Genomic DNA, 14,391 nt, shown 5'->3' on the forward strand with positions numbered 1-14,391 from the left:
CGCACTATTAAAGACTGCCGCTCTAATTTTCGAAGCGCCAGTTAGGGTGCCGCTCTAATAGATACCCCGTTCTATTAGATACGCCGTTATAATAGAGAATATACGGTATCTCTTAAACGTGAAGTAGCACCGGTTGGGATTTTGTCAAAATAAATTTATACTGATCCATAACGACCTTGGCCCACTTGCAAAATTATAAGTGGCAAAAACTAAGTGGTTGTCACTTTTTTACAGTAATTAATTAATATATTAATCATTAAAATTTTTTTGAAGTCATTATTGGGTCATGTTGGCATCATATGAATAGTTGTTAACACTTTAAAAGCTCCCCTTGGAATTTTATAGGGCGAGTTCTTATAATGCAAAAAGCTATAGGGAGTTAATCTTGCAACTTCCTACCGGAGCTTGTTTCTTGACATGGTTTGTTGAGAATACAAAAATATTATACAAAATGTTACATTTTTACTCATTAATTTTTTACGTTTATTAGTCCGATTCTCATGGATTCGGTAAATCCCGTCTTGATCTGCATTTGACGGCTTTCGATGGACTAAATTCGGCTCTAAATTGTATTGAAATCTCATCAGGGTGACCCAAAATTTGAAAAAATGTCGTTCGTCTGTTTTTTAGTTTAAGTTCCTTTGTAGTTTGTAGTCTGGCTTTTAGAAAAAAGTGTGCAGTAGTACAGTAGGATACTGTAGGAGTACTGTAGCATTACTGTTGTTTGGGTAAAATTGACTTTTCGTCTTTTGAGGAGGTATTGATTTGGGGTTAGTAGGGGGAAATAATCGGGGTACTGTAGTAGTACTGTACTGCAGGAATACTGTAGGATTACTGTAGTTTGGGAAAAAATTGTCTTTTGAAAGATATTGGTTTGATGTAAGTAGGGGATTATCGTAAGGGTACTGTAGCCACACTATACTGGTGTATGTGTAAAATAGTTTACGCTTGGTTACATAACTTTTGTATAAAAAATCAAGAATTTTCGACAAATATTTTTTTGAACGGTTTTTTTCTGAACTTTTGTTGTTTTCTTATAATGAACAAAGTAAAATCCACACACAAACCTCAATTCAAAGCTGAAAAGTAGCGAGATCAGAAAAAAGGCCTGAAAAACTTGGCTCCGAGTTAGAACACTTGGGGCGGACAAAAAATTTTGCGAATTTTGTTAAATGAAAGATCATGGTTAATAAATAACATAAATTCCCACAGTTTCTTAAAAATCGATACACCTCAAACAGTGTTATATATTTTGACCCGGAACTTATTTGGTGAGCTAGCTAATAACAACAAATGAAGCAAGGAGAACTGAAACTAAAGGGAGCTTTCAAACGGGCACACGAAATAGTGTATATTTTGTAGTCTTTGGCAGTGTCAAACCTTTTACTGTTTACGGAGTTTAAAAATTTTAAAAGAAAATTCATCGTGTTGCCAGGAAATTTTTCTACCTTAGAAAAATGTACTTTATTGGTTCAAAGAATGAGTTGTGTCGGGTATTAATTGAGTTACAGAAAATCGTTCTTGAACCCGCTTGCTTCGACATATTTGAAAACAAAGAATACAAAAGATGTGATCAAATTAAACTGGTGATGAACGCAAGGCCATTTGAATACATTTTCGGAGTTGGTCACGTGTATGATGGAAGAATGACAAAATTCAAAAAGGAAACTAAGTTGGACCTTGAAGTCTTCTATGACAAATACACATTGCATTACATCATTGCGCTTGCTGATATTCAGAAAGTTTGTTAAAAATGAACCAAATTCACTTTCTTGTTTTTTTTTCAGCGGTTGAGAGACACAATCCAGTTGGCAGTGGAAAACTTTAGCTTCTCATACCATGATTATAATGAGTTAAATAGGGAAAAGATTCCAATTAGTGTTGATGGAAGGTCTGGATTATTGGAAACGTTTAAGGACAAATCGAAGCTTCCAGTTGAGAAAGTCCCAGAGGACGTTCTATGGTTAGTTTGAATCCCAGTTGGTTGAATAATTAGTTTTTTCAGGGAGAAAGCACTTGATAGTATGTCATATGAAGAAGCACGTAGTTCCATTGTACAAGCACTCAGAGAGAATAGCAACAGTTCTTTATTGCACATTAGAGCATGCAAGTTAGAAAAATCAAGCGAATCTCAGTATGAGTGGATTAAACTGGCTCTACTCAATGATAAGCTGGACAACCGAATGCAAATGTTGATGTACGCAAAGAAAAAGTGTCGCCCTCATACATATAGAAAAGTTTTGAAAGAAGGGAACTATTGATCCAATACGAGAATATTGGACGCTTCCACGGACACTCACAAAAACTTCAGGTGTGCCTTCAAAAAGCTGTTCTCTCAACCACAGCGATCGTTGCTTCCGTGTTAGATTGTGAACTTTCCAAAGTGATGCTAACAAGACAAGTACGAATTTGAGATAATTACAGGGATTGTTTTCCAGAAAACACAAAACAAAACGAGCATTTTCTATTACTTTATTTTTATACTAGTATTTGCAGATCTACATGGATCATCTATTGTCAAAAGTCACTTTCACGAATAATGCTGAAGGATTCTGGATTGATACTATTAACCTTGCGAAAGAGAAGAAAGCTGAGATATCTGGCAGACAAATGTGTATTCATGCGATGACTCAATATATGGGATCGTCCGGGTTTGAGACGTTCAGCGATTTGTTCGATAGATTATTCGCTCTGGAAAGCTCTACAAATGACATGAATAAGTTCATTCTTCTGAGATCATTACAGACGTTTGAGAATGGGTATGGCGGAAAGTGGCAACAACGCCGGCAACTAGTTTAGTGGAAAGTGAACTGTGCAGAAGTAAAAATGAAGTATGAAAAAGTTTTTTGTCCATTTTGTGCTGGGAGTGTTTTTTCATCAGTCACCAGCGTGATCCAGCCGATAGAATCCTACAGCGCCGATCCCATCTTGTCAGCGTTTCGGTTTCGTTGACTTTTTAAAAAATTTTATAAGTAAGAGCCCGAGCACTGAGACCTGCTATTTTTGATGTTCCCTTTTCGGTTCTGGTTTTTTTTGTTTTTTAATATTAAACCTCAAAATCTCCTCGACCGAATTCCATAGCATGTCTTATGAAAAAAAATCAAATTTTTTATTGCAGTCTGTGTTCTACCCAATTTTACGGTACTCGAAAATTGATTTCAAACTGGGGTTACGGACCTCACATCCGTATTCGAGCACAGGTTGAACAAAGATACTGAACAGCTTGAAATAAAAATTGCTATTCGTAGTCCTGAAAGCTCTGAGTAATTGACTGCATTTCAATAGTTGCATTAGCGATGTAAACAATGTGCTTTTGAAACGTTATATTGTCATTGACGAAAATTTCAAGATCCTTTATCAAGTTCTTTTTATGAATTTTGATACCGTTTGGAGTTCGCATTACTCTTCCCAAAGGAATAGCTAAAGACTTGTTTTCTGCAAAGCTTACATTTCATATTGGCAGAAATACATTCATTTTGTTAAACGAGGAGCATACATATAATCTGTGTTCTAATCTGCAGAACCTTCCCGTCCAATTCTTCAAAACGTTTCAAATTTATTTTAATTTTCCAAAAATCGTCATCTTCCCCGCTTCTTTCATTGGCCATATTTGATTTGATTTGATTTATTACGATTGGGATCGTGATGGAATAAAAGCAGTATAGTATAAAGACAGAAAAATAAATACACAATACATAGGAAGAATAATCAAAAAGTTACGAATAAAGTACAAACAAGAAAAGCAATTATCACCTGCAAAAGTTGATTAATTGGAACATTAAAGTGAACATGAAATAGGCCATTTGGGGGTGTGAGGAGAGTGGGTGAATGATGGGTAATAAGAGGTGCCAATATAAGATTCGTCATGCTAATTTTTCATAGAACTTGAGACCCTATTTGTGAAAAAGTGTCTTCTAAGTTTGGTTTTGCATTTCCCCCAGATGAACTTGGTTTTGGTTCTGGTTTTGTTGTTTTTATCGATTTTGAAAAATTTGTTCGTGTCAATGTCAACTTTATTTACCAGCATTTGTATTACTGTTGTTCAATATTTTCTTATCTTCCATCATTTTTCGCTCAAATTTCAAGAATTGAATGTTAATTAGAAGAAGAATTGAATGAGTTTCTGAATATTGAGCATGAGTTCAGGAAAGAATTCGATATCTACCCAGAAACTATGAAAAAAGGCAAAAGAAACATGTATATAGTTATTGTGAATGTGAATACATAAATACATGCCCGCCAGGAAGGATTGGAATTACAGGTAAGTATTCTTCTAATTTATCTATGTACGAGCCGTTCGCACGCGCACGGCGCGTGCTCCGACTGGCTTACGCAAATTGTTTCAATAACTCTCTAAGTGCTAAGCCTTTTGTGCAGTTACACCTTTTCCTGACGAAATTCTTTCTTTCAAGAAAATCTAGAAGTTTCCTTTTTTTAGATGTCTCCAGATTTTTCTAAAACGTTCTAGCAATTTTAGGATAATTCCAGAAGTTTTCAGAAGTTTCTATATGTCTTCAGATTTTTCTAGAAAGTTCTATCAGTTTTTAGATTTTTATAACATTTTCCAGGTTTTCCTGGAAAAGTCTAAAAGCTTCTAGATTTTTCCAGAAGATTCTGAGCTTTTCTAAAAGTTTTGAGGTTTCTTTCCAGAAGTTTCCAGAAGTTTCTAGAAATTCCCAGATTTTTCTAGAAAGTTATAAAAGTTTCCAGATTGTTTTTAGAAAAGTTTTTTCCAGCCAAGTTTTCTTCTGGGAAAATTTGAATTCCCGTCAAAAATTTTCACAAAAAATTTAAATTCCTGCAAAAAATTTTCACAGAAAATTTGAATTCCCGCCAAAAATTTTCACAGAAACTTTGAATTCCCGCCAAAAATTTTCACAGAAAATTTGAATTCCCGCCAAAAATTTTCACAGAAAATTTGAATTCCCGCCAAAAATTTTCACAGAAAATTTGACACCACTAACCTCAAACCAATATCCCTTCAAAAGACGAAAAGTCAATTTTTGCCAAAGTACAGTAATCCTACAGAACTCCTACAGTACCTCTACAGTACTACTACAGTACCCCGACCATATCCCACCACTAACCTCAAACCAATATCTCTTCAAAAGACGAAAAGTCAATTTTTGCCAAAGTACAGTAATCCTACAGTACTCCTACAGTACCTCTACAGTACTACTACAGTACCCCGACTATATCCCACTACTAACCGCAAACCTATATCTCTTCAAAAGACAAAAACTCAATTTTTCCTAAACTACAGTAATCCTACCGTACTCCTACAGTACTCCTACAGTACTACTACAGTACCCCGTCCATATCCCCTTACTAAGCCCAAACTAATATCCCTCCATCAGCCGAAAACGCCTTGCCTTTGTAAGCTATGACGTCACTACTTAACAAACGGACACTATTTTTTTATATATAGGTAATGATATTGTCTGATTTCTGAAAGCAATCGAAAAAATTAACTTTTTTAGCCTCCTGCGTTTTGTTTCATTTTACACTAAAGATTAGAAAAAATAAAAATTTTCATTTTAATACGGTATTTTTCTCTGAACAATTTCTCTGATACATTCACATTTGGTCAACTTGTTTGTTTAATTCATCTTGCAGTTTTCAAGGTTATTTATCAGTGAAATTAGAATTAAAAAGGGCAAATAAATGTGTGAAGTGCTTTTCTCTTTGAACATTTCCATCTTTGATGAGCGGACGGGAATAAAGTGTTTGTTTCCGGAACTGAATTGAATTCGAATACTTTCTTCATTGGAGTTTGAATTTTCAATGAATTTTTGTAGTATAAAATTGAAGAATCATCCACTGTTCGAAAGAAAATACGTCTTTTAATGTTTACAGCTAAAGGTTCAATAGCGCCAATTGGGAATTTTTTTTTGGAATTTGATCATTGTACGGGATCATACATCACATCGTTCACATCGTTGCTCTGAATTTCCTAAAACGACTAATTTTTGAAAAATATTTAAAAAATAATTTTGTAAATTTTAAAACTTACCAAACCTTTCACAGAAAATTTTCAAAAATCCTGAAGTGTACAGACATCAAGAGTTCGTTCTGATGTCATTTTTGATTCCACTTTCTCCAAATTCAAAATTTTGTTAGAACACAATTTCTTTTGCAAAATTTTTTGAATACAAACATGAAAATCTATATTTCGGCAAAAAATCCAGTAATTTTGAAGGATCGTGAGCCTTTCACACCTACACAAATCCGGTTATTGAATCCGTGTTCATCATACAGTTCACTCTATTCAATTCTGCAAAAAGTAGGGTAAGCAAATGCTCATCGGCGCACGATCTCTTAGTCGGAATCTCCTTTTTCCACAAGAGAATCAGAATTCTCAGACAACAACGAAGAAAAGAGAAACTCTCAAAAAACAGTTTGCCCCATACACACTTACATATTCGTTTCGCCCGTTTCCCTATTCATTTCCTTACGTTTGACCTGCACTGAACTGTACTTATTACTAGGTCATTCTTATTCGGAAGAAGCACACCTCCTAGAAATCCATCATTCCATCTCGAGAACCGTCAGTGAAACCTCTGATTTCTCTTTCCGTCGGTGCTGTTTTGTTTGAAAGAAAAACGAAGTGAAAACGGTTTCCTGCCATTATTATTTTTCCGATCTTTTGTTCCTCATTTTACTGACAGAAGAAAGTACGTATTTCACTTCTACTCTCCTGAATTCATTGGATTTTTAAACAAAATATATTTCAAATTTAGAGAGCTATATGGTTTGATGTGGATACTAAAAGGCAGACACGTCAGTAGGCGACCGTGCCTGCAAGCCTAGGTGTCGGTCATAGGTTGCTTCAAATGTAGGAAAATAGATACTTGACAATGTGGTAGATATATACTACTAGATATATAAGTTTGGTATACGAAACTAGACTTGCTCTTCTCCTTGGTTTACATTGTCAGAGATCTCGGTTGCATTGTTTTATCAAATTTTTGACAAATTACAAAATAAGTCAGTTTTTAATAGTAGCCGTCAGAGTAGAGCAGTTCAAATCTAATTTGGAACATTTGGGAGTTTCTCAAAACATTTTAAAACTGTTTCAAAATGATGTTTTCTTTTAGGAAACTCAGTCAGTTTTAGATAGAAAAAATTAAGTTTTTATTCAACAAAAATTTACTCTAATTTTAAGATTTCAGTTTCAACTTCGGAAATTTTTTATTTTCAACATGTGAACATTGAAAAGGGGCTTTTCTATTTCCGTTATTGTTGTCTTCCAGGAATTCAAATCATATATACCTAACCTTAAATTACATCATTCTCCTCAACAGTAATCCCATATCTCCTTCACACCAATTCTTTTACCAAATGACACCCTCTCTTCATAAGTGCTCATTTGGGGTGTAGCAGCGGTCTACCTGAAAAGAAGGCAATACGAGAAATCGCCTTGGGGGTCATTCCAAAACATTCATTATTATGCTCTCTTTTGCACCAAGAGGGGGGTCACCTATCTCTTTGACCCGACCATATTCTAATGAGCATTTCAAGAGGCGTAAAGGTGAAAAGGAATAGGAGGAGACATGCAGAGAGAGACTGTCACGTGGAGGCAATTGTCACAGACGATCTGTCGACATGAAGCATGTTTCCATTGGTTGACAGATGAACCTGTTGAGCACCTGTTACCGATTATCTTCTTTTCGGAAGAAATTTCTTAGATTTTCATTTTTATTATTAGGTCAGTCAATAAGTTTTGTCGTTTTTTCTCAATTTTGATTATTTCTTAGATATTTTTTTGTGGTTATATAGAAGACTGTTAGTAATGACAAGCCCAACAATATCAGCCATATCGGACTGTTCGCAGATATTTTAAATCTCAGAACTGTGATGACGAAAAAAAAATTTTTTTTTCGATTTTTTTTTATTTTTCGGCGAAATAAAAAACTTTGTATGCCCTGATGTATTAGACAGTTAGTTTAATAAAAATCTGCAGTTAAAGCCCCGTGCATAGCTTTTTGGTGGTGCTACACTCATTAAAATGACCAAAAATGCTTGCAAAAATGACTTTTTAAACGTTGAAGGACACTAACTTCCGCAACGTGTAAGATACAAAAAAGTAATCAATTACAACATTAATGAGCACATCAAGAGCTACATTTTATCAGTTTACTACTTTTTTCTTCACCCGCTGCTAAGTTACAGTCAGTTGAAACAAGCCAAGTCCAAGTTTCAATAAACACCCTTTTTCCAGATTTTCGTCGGTAACTCCAAAACCATTTGTTTTCCGAAATTTTTGTCAACAGTTGAAACAATATCCTTTTAATTTTACACATTTTTGTGGTTAAAAATTTTTTTATACATAAGGTTTATGCGAGAATATTACTCATCAAAGAAAAAAATAAGCGTAGTTTTTTAAAAATGGAAAAATACTCCAAAGTTCTGTTTTTCTCTCCACAAAAGTAAAGTTGACAAATGAAAGTATATGCAAAGTTTTAGTTAAAAGTTACTTATTCATTTTCAAAAATGTTTAGGCCTTTTCCTCTGAAAAATTTTTTTCGAAATTTTTTCACGATGATTTTTGAAAATTTTTACAAAATTGGACGAGCTCGATTAATTGTCTCATATCTTTGCCAACACTTAAGATATAACAAAAATGTCAACTACAAAAATGTGTAAAATTAAAAGGAGATTGTTTCAACTGTTGACAAAAATTTCGGAAAACAACTGGTTTTTTAGTTACCGACGAAAATCTGGAAAAAGGGTGTTTATTGAAACTTGGACTTGGCTTGTTTCAACTGACTGTAACTTAGCAGCGGGTGAAGATAGAAAAAAGTAGTAAACTGATAAAATGTAGCTCTTGATGTGCTCATTAATGTTGTAATTGATTACTTTTTTGTATCTTACACGTTGCGGAAGTTAGTGTCCTTCAACGTTTAAAAAGTCATTTTTGCAAGCATTTTTGGTCATTTTAATGAGTGTAGCACCACCAAAAAGCTATGCACGGGGCTTTAACTGCAGATTTTCATTCAACTAACTGCCTAATACATCAGGGCATATAAAGTTTTTCATTTCGCCGAAAAATAAAAAAAATCGAAAAAAAAAATTTTTTTTCGTCATCACAGTTCTGAGATTTAAAATATCTGGGAACAGTCCGATATGGCTGATATTGTTGGGCTTGTCATTACTAACAGTCTTCTATATAACCACAAAAAAATATCTAAGAAATAATCAAAATTGAGAAAAAACGACAAAACTTATTGACTGACCTAATATTTTTATTTTTTGGTTTTATTTCAACTGATTCTAAAGTGTATAGAATATTTGCAAAATGTTCTTAGTACAAAATATCTCACAAAATACTTTTGTGACTGCTGAAAGCATCACTGAACCCTTCAAATTAATTCAATTCCAGAAAACTTAATTTTCAACTTTTAATTAAAATAATCCACGAAGGTTACTTGTGAAATTGAAAAGTAAAACTAATTCGCTGGGTTCAATTTTATACGGGAAACCTCAAAGTATCGTATCTTTGTATTTTTCTGAAACTTTCACCTATAGGCATATGGTTTCATTCAACTGGGTATTGCAGTTAGAAGTAATTTAACTTGTTATACCTTTTCTTTTTTTTGGTGCCCGCCTTTTTTTCTTATTAGTTTCTTGTGAGAAAAAAGTTTTTTTACCGATTATCTTGATATTTTCTAAGTTTTTCAGAATTCCTATTTTGTTGAAAGGATAACTGTAGAAGCGACGCCCAAAAATATATAAAAGTGCTACACTAATTTTGTTGGCGACTAATTCCGAAATAATTCTGAAAAATAAATAGAGTGCAAATTTGCAGATAACCAAAGTATAGTAATGTTAGAAAAGTAAAATATTTTTCAGAATTTAATGAAATGGCTCCACGGCTCCAATCATGCAATACTGACTTCTCAGAATTCTGCAAACCTAATTCCCACATAAACATTTTTTTAGCCTATACCTTCCGAACTTGCATGGTTTTTAAACTTTGCAAAAAACAAGCAATACCAACTTGACAACCTTGACTCCAATCTCAGCACACACCGTAAACTTCAATCCCGTCCATTACTATAACTGACTACTTGGGAATCCAAAAGAATTACATGGAATTACTCGTGTTCAGTCACTGTCTTTTTTTCTGCGCGCGCGATTTGAAATGTCTCAGTGTCGCCAGCCGAGGGTGGCCTCAGTGAGCCTGCCAGCCGTGTACCGTAATTAGACAACCTTCCTCATTCCCTTGGTTCTCTCTCTCTCTCGATTGTGACATTCTAATTGTTGGTGTCAAAGTATTTTTCTGTTTCACCTTCGCTCCCCTTGTCATGATCATTTTGTCATTTTCGCCGTTTTCCCTCAGAGAACCCAAAATCGGTTCTTCTTCAAATATTTGAGTGTTCTGTACCATTCATAAAGGTGTTCCATTGTAGTAATAATAATCGAGATCCGAGAATTACGACATGTTGTTACAGTAATCTCTTCCCCGTTATGTGCATATTGTAAACTGTTTGATGTGAACACGAGGGCGGGAACGGATTCTTTCTCTTATCAGTATTTTGAAAAATATATCGTTTATTTTAAATTTTCAATTGCGCTCAATTTCATAGTTATTAGTAGTGATGACCCATATAATACACTTTCATCAAAATTCAAGGCCATTTGAATTATAATAACAACTGTAGATTTTTATGTTCTACTAATAGAATTAGATGTTCGTTTCAAAATAATTCACATTTTTGTATTATTCCTCTTAATTCCTTTTAACTTCATAACTCATTTATTGGTTTTATGGTCGGATCCATTCGGCACATCTACAGCACTTTTTATTATAACAACTTTTTATAACAAAATTTATGACAATTTTCAGTCAGCTTTTTTCAGATTTTTTCTAGATTTGTCACAAAAAAATTTTTTAATCAATCGAACATTTTCCTATATTTCTACAATTATTATTCAGTTTAAATGTTGGATTATCAAACCATAATAAAAACATTTTGTAGAGTAGCCAAAACAAATTTGCCACACAATTTTTTATGCCTTTTTGGAACCCATTTTTAAATACGTATTGAAACTGCCGAGCTCTAAGTATTAGATATAAAAAATCAATTAGAATTTCTACAATTCGAAAGCCCATTAAAAAAAAACTAATAAACTAGAAAATTCAAAAAGGGCGTGCTCAATTACCCGACCTAAATTCTCGCCTAATGACATCATCAAATAACCTTCAAAAAAGTGGCTCTTATTTATAAAACAAAACAAAAGTGGATGGTGCGGACCTTCTAATTCGTCTACCTTCCGTTATTCCGAATCTATTGTTTCCTTACTCTTTCTCACCTTTTTTCCGCTCCACTTCTCCGTTCATTCCCATGGTTGTGCTCCAACCGGTAATCTTCTTTCATTTCTCCCTCCATGAGAAAATGTTTTTCCAAATATACTTTACAGTTACCTAATTCCCATGTCCTTTTTACGCTCATAACACTCATCTTGACCCGTGGCGCTCCGATCCGCTCCACTCGCTTTCTAAACGGGTGTTCCCGAAAAGTTCGAGTCAATTATACGGTATGTACAAGTAAGGACTCTTTTCGAGAAAGACACGAACCAATTAAATGGTGTGTGAATGCCCCAGAATCCGTCTCTCTTCCGAAAACGTCGCCTTCTTCGACACGCCTCGCTTCCTTTCTTATTCGTTTCAATAGGGGGTTCTGACCTTGTCGGGAGCATCCTTTCCCGCCTCTTTTCTGTATTGTTTGTGTCTCCAATTTGCATGTCTTCAACACATTTTCTCTCGAAACATCTTTGAATATTCTCACACCTAAATAATTTGATTTCAGAATGACATCAATTGATTTTTTATTGCTCATGCTTGCTCTTTTTAATAGTGCTCAACCAATTGTAGAATTTGATAATCACATATCAGGTAAGCCCATACAATAAAGTTTAGAATGTTCTGAGACAGTTTCAAAATCAGGTTTTATTTAGCATTAAATTTCAGATGAACCTGAAGTTTCCTGCCACAGTGGGTTCATGTCACTGAAAGTGAATACAGAAAAGAGTCCACCATCACATGTGTTCGTCAAAGGTCATTTTCGAAAGGTACAATTTTTCGTTCTATGTGGTTTCTCCCAAAGCGCGTAATTACAAAATGTCCTTTGCGACAACATCGTTTCAATCAAAATGAGACTTTGGTTTTTTGCAGGACGGCTGCTCGTTTTCAAATACCGCCAATGCCACATTCGAATTCTCCAAGTGTGACGTCATGAGGCAAAGAGAGGTGAGATAATACATATCAAGAAATTATTCTTAAAGTTTTCTGGCAACTCATTGAAATCACCTGCAAAACGTCATTATGCCCTTCTCAATTTCGTAATCATACCACACATATTTTTTCAGGCAAATCCGAAAGGAATGGCATATACAGCTACAGTAGTAGTTCAGCTTCATCCACTCTTCACAACTAAAGTCGACAGAGCCTATAAACTTCGTTGTTTCTACAAAGAAGCCGAAAAGGCAGTCGGTGCTGAGGTTTCTGTGAGGTACGGTTTTATAGATCCGAATTGTAAACTCGTAAAACGTTCAGAGACCGTTCAAGGCCAATTATAATAACAATATAATAACAATAAAATGTTTCAGTGATCCGACACCAGTTCAATTGGAAGACGAGTCTCCTCAACCAGTATGCTCCTATACAATCCACAAAGAGTCCCCAAACGGACCGATCGCAAAATTTGCTCAACTCGGTGATGTGCTCTATCACGTATGGGAATGCCCATCTGAAGCATATCAAATGGAAGTTTATAATTGTGATGTAGTTGGAGGAGAAGAATACAGTAAGAAGGTTATTGGAGAGAATGGATGCTCGGAAGACATTTATATTATGCCAAATTTGATTTACAACGAGAATAGAACAAAAGCATTTGTTAACTCAAATGCCTTCAACTTTCCTGATCAAAATAATGTAAGAATCAGCTGCAAAATTAGTGTATGCCCAACACTCAGTGGAACATGTCATCAGGTATTTATCTAAATTTGGAATTTTTTTATTAATCTCGATGTTTTCAGCCAAAATGTGATGCATCCGCCTCTTCAATTGATGATGCTTCGGAGCCAATTGGAAGAGAGCTGGCTAGAGATGAACTGATCACGACACCAATGCCTACTTCATCTACTGAGATCCCATCTACAACAACAACATCCACAACTACGACGACCTCCACAACCACAGCCACAGAAACACCAACAACTACAACTGAACGACCAACTACCACAGTTACTCAGGTCCTTGATCCAACAACCACAGTTACTCTGCCAACTGATTTCCCAACACCTGACTCAATTTTCCGATTGCTGAAGTCACCAAAGAAAAGTAACAATACCGTGTGGGAAGATGCTGAAGGATCTGGAATTGAGATTTCTGAAGGTTCACCTGCACATGCGGAAGCTCAACATATGACTTCATCTGAAGGACCAAGAACAACAAAAAGAGAGATAAAACGAAGAGATGCAACGGATGTTGATGTGTCATCAGATATCACAATTTTGGATAGTGCATTTGGTAAGACTTTGGTACTTGTATATATTTTATGCGTTATAGCTAGAATGATCTAGTTAGTTCAAAAATGTCCACAAGGCATGCTGCGTCTTTTGTGAAAGGTAGCCTGCGTCCAGTGTAATGTAAGGATCGTGATTTGTTGATCGAAATACGAGTAGGTCGCTTTCAAGATAGGTAACACGTTCCTTATAGCCACAGAGAGTTTCCAGAACAGTTTTCATACTCGAAATTTATTAGAAACATGAAGATACATCAAAGTTTTTAGCTGCTGATTTACCATCACCACAAGAACAACAATCATCATCACAAGAAGAAGTCCCAATGAAAGCAGTCTGCTTACCATATGCAGTTTTATGGCTTCTTCTCGGAGTCATTCTCTTTGCAGTCTCAATCACATTTGGAGCACTTTGCTATACAGCAAAAAAGAACCCACGGTTTCAAGTTCTTCCATAACTTTCTATAAGATCTTTCATTTCTAGACTTCTTTCAATTTCCATAATCCTCAGAAGACCTTTCCGTTGCGTGTAAATGTTTCCCCAAAATCCCTTCTTCAAATGCTTTATTCTGTTCTCATTTCATCAGCCTTACATATTTTCCTGCCAAAATGGGTTGTTTTCGAATAATTTTCCTATTAATTATAACAACTATTCCATCTTTTTGTTTTTGATTTGTGATTTCTGAATGATATGTTATCTCCGTGCCAATTTCAGCGTTTAAAGTTGAAAAATGAATGTCGAATTGTTTTTTTTTAATATATAAATAGAATCTTATTATTTGTAATTTTACCGTGATAGTTCATATAAGCTCTACGTGTTCATATTTCAAAAATAAAACAAAAACCACGTAAAACAAAAAAGAAA

The 14,391-nt window shown here is 34.8% G+C and overlaps 1 protein-coding gene, 6 non-coding genes and 1 pseudogene across 8 annotated transcripts; 5 read left to right on the forward strand and 3 right to left on the reverse strand.

Annotated features, from left to right (window-relative positions):
* The first annotated feature begins 1,457 nt into the window (after nt 1-1,457).
* K03H9.1 lies at nt 1,458-2,799 on the forward strand (annotated as a pseudogene). Its single transcript has 4 exons — nt 1,458-1,742; nt 1,788-1,963; nt 2,006-2,311; nt 2,497-2,799. Coding segments are annotated over exons 1-4 (1,070 nt in total).
* A 3,574-nt stretch (nt 2,800-6,373) lies between these two features.
* K03H9.11 lies at nt 6,374-6,496 on the reverse strand. Its single transcript, NR_051216.1, has one exon. It is a non-coding gene; the product is annotated as an Unclassified non-coding RNA K03H9.11 (non-coding RNA).
* Nucleotides 6,497-6,992: 496 nt separating this feature from the next.
* Nucleotides 6,993-7,013, forward strand: 21ur-12627. Its single transcript, NR_051217.1, has one exon.
* Nucleotides 7,014-10,069: 3,056 nt separating this feature from the next.
* Nucleotides 10,070-10,280, forward strand: K03H9.15. Its single transcript, NR_051218.1, has one exon. It is a non-coding gene; the product is annotated as an Unclassified non-coding RNA K03H9.15 (non-coding RNA).
* On the reverse strand, nt 10,087-10,229 carry K03H9.13. The gene has a single exon (NR_051219.1). It is a non-coding gene; the product is annotated as an Unclassified non-coding RNA K03H9.13 (non-coding RNA).
* A 1,279-nt stretch (nt 10,281-11,559) lies between the features above and the next one.
* On the reverse strand, nt 11,560-11,767 carry K06A1.8. Its single transcript, NR_051220.1, has one exon. It is a non-coding gene; the product is annotated as an Unclassified non-coding RNA K06A1.8 (non-coding RNA).
* K03H9.9 lies at nt 11,566-11,772 on the forward strand. The gene has a single exon (NR_051221.1). It is a non-coding gene; the product is annotated as an Unclassified non-coding RNA K03H9.9 (non-coding RNA).
* Nucleotides 11,773-11,813: 41 nt separating this feature from the next.
* Nucleotides 11,814-14,380, forward strand: cutl-16 (ZP domain-containing protein). The gene is made up of 7 exons (NM_062895.7): nt 11,814-11,899; nt 11,975-12,075; nt 12,179-12,253; nt 12,373-12,515; nt 12,613-12,994; nt 13,042-13,534; nt 13,797-14,380. Exons 1-7 carry the CDS (start codon nt 11,815-11,817, stop codon nt 13,982-13,984), a joined length of 1,467 nt encoding a protein of 488 aa, NP_495296.2. The 5' UTR covers nt 11,814; the 3' UTR covers nt 13,985-14,380.
* The last annotated feature ends 11 nt before the right edge of the window (nt 14,381-14,391 follow it).

Source organism: Caenorhabditis elegans, chromosome II (assembly GCF_000002985.6).
Source record: "Caenorhabditis elegans chromosome II".
In the NCBI taxonomy this organism is placed as follows: Eukaryota; Metazoa; Nematoda; class Chromadorea; order Rhabditida; family Rhabditidae; genus Caenorhabditis; species Caenorhabditis elegans.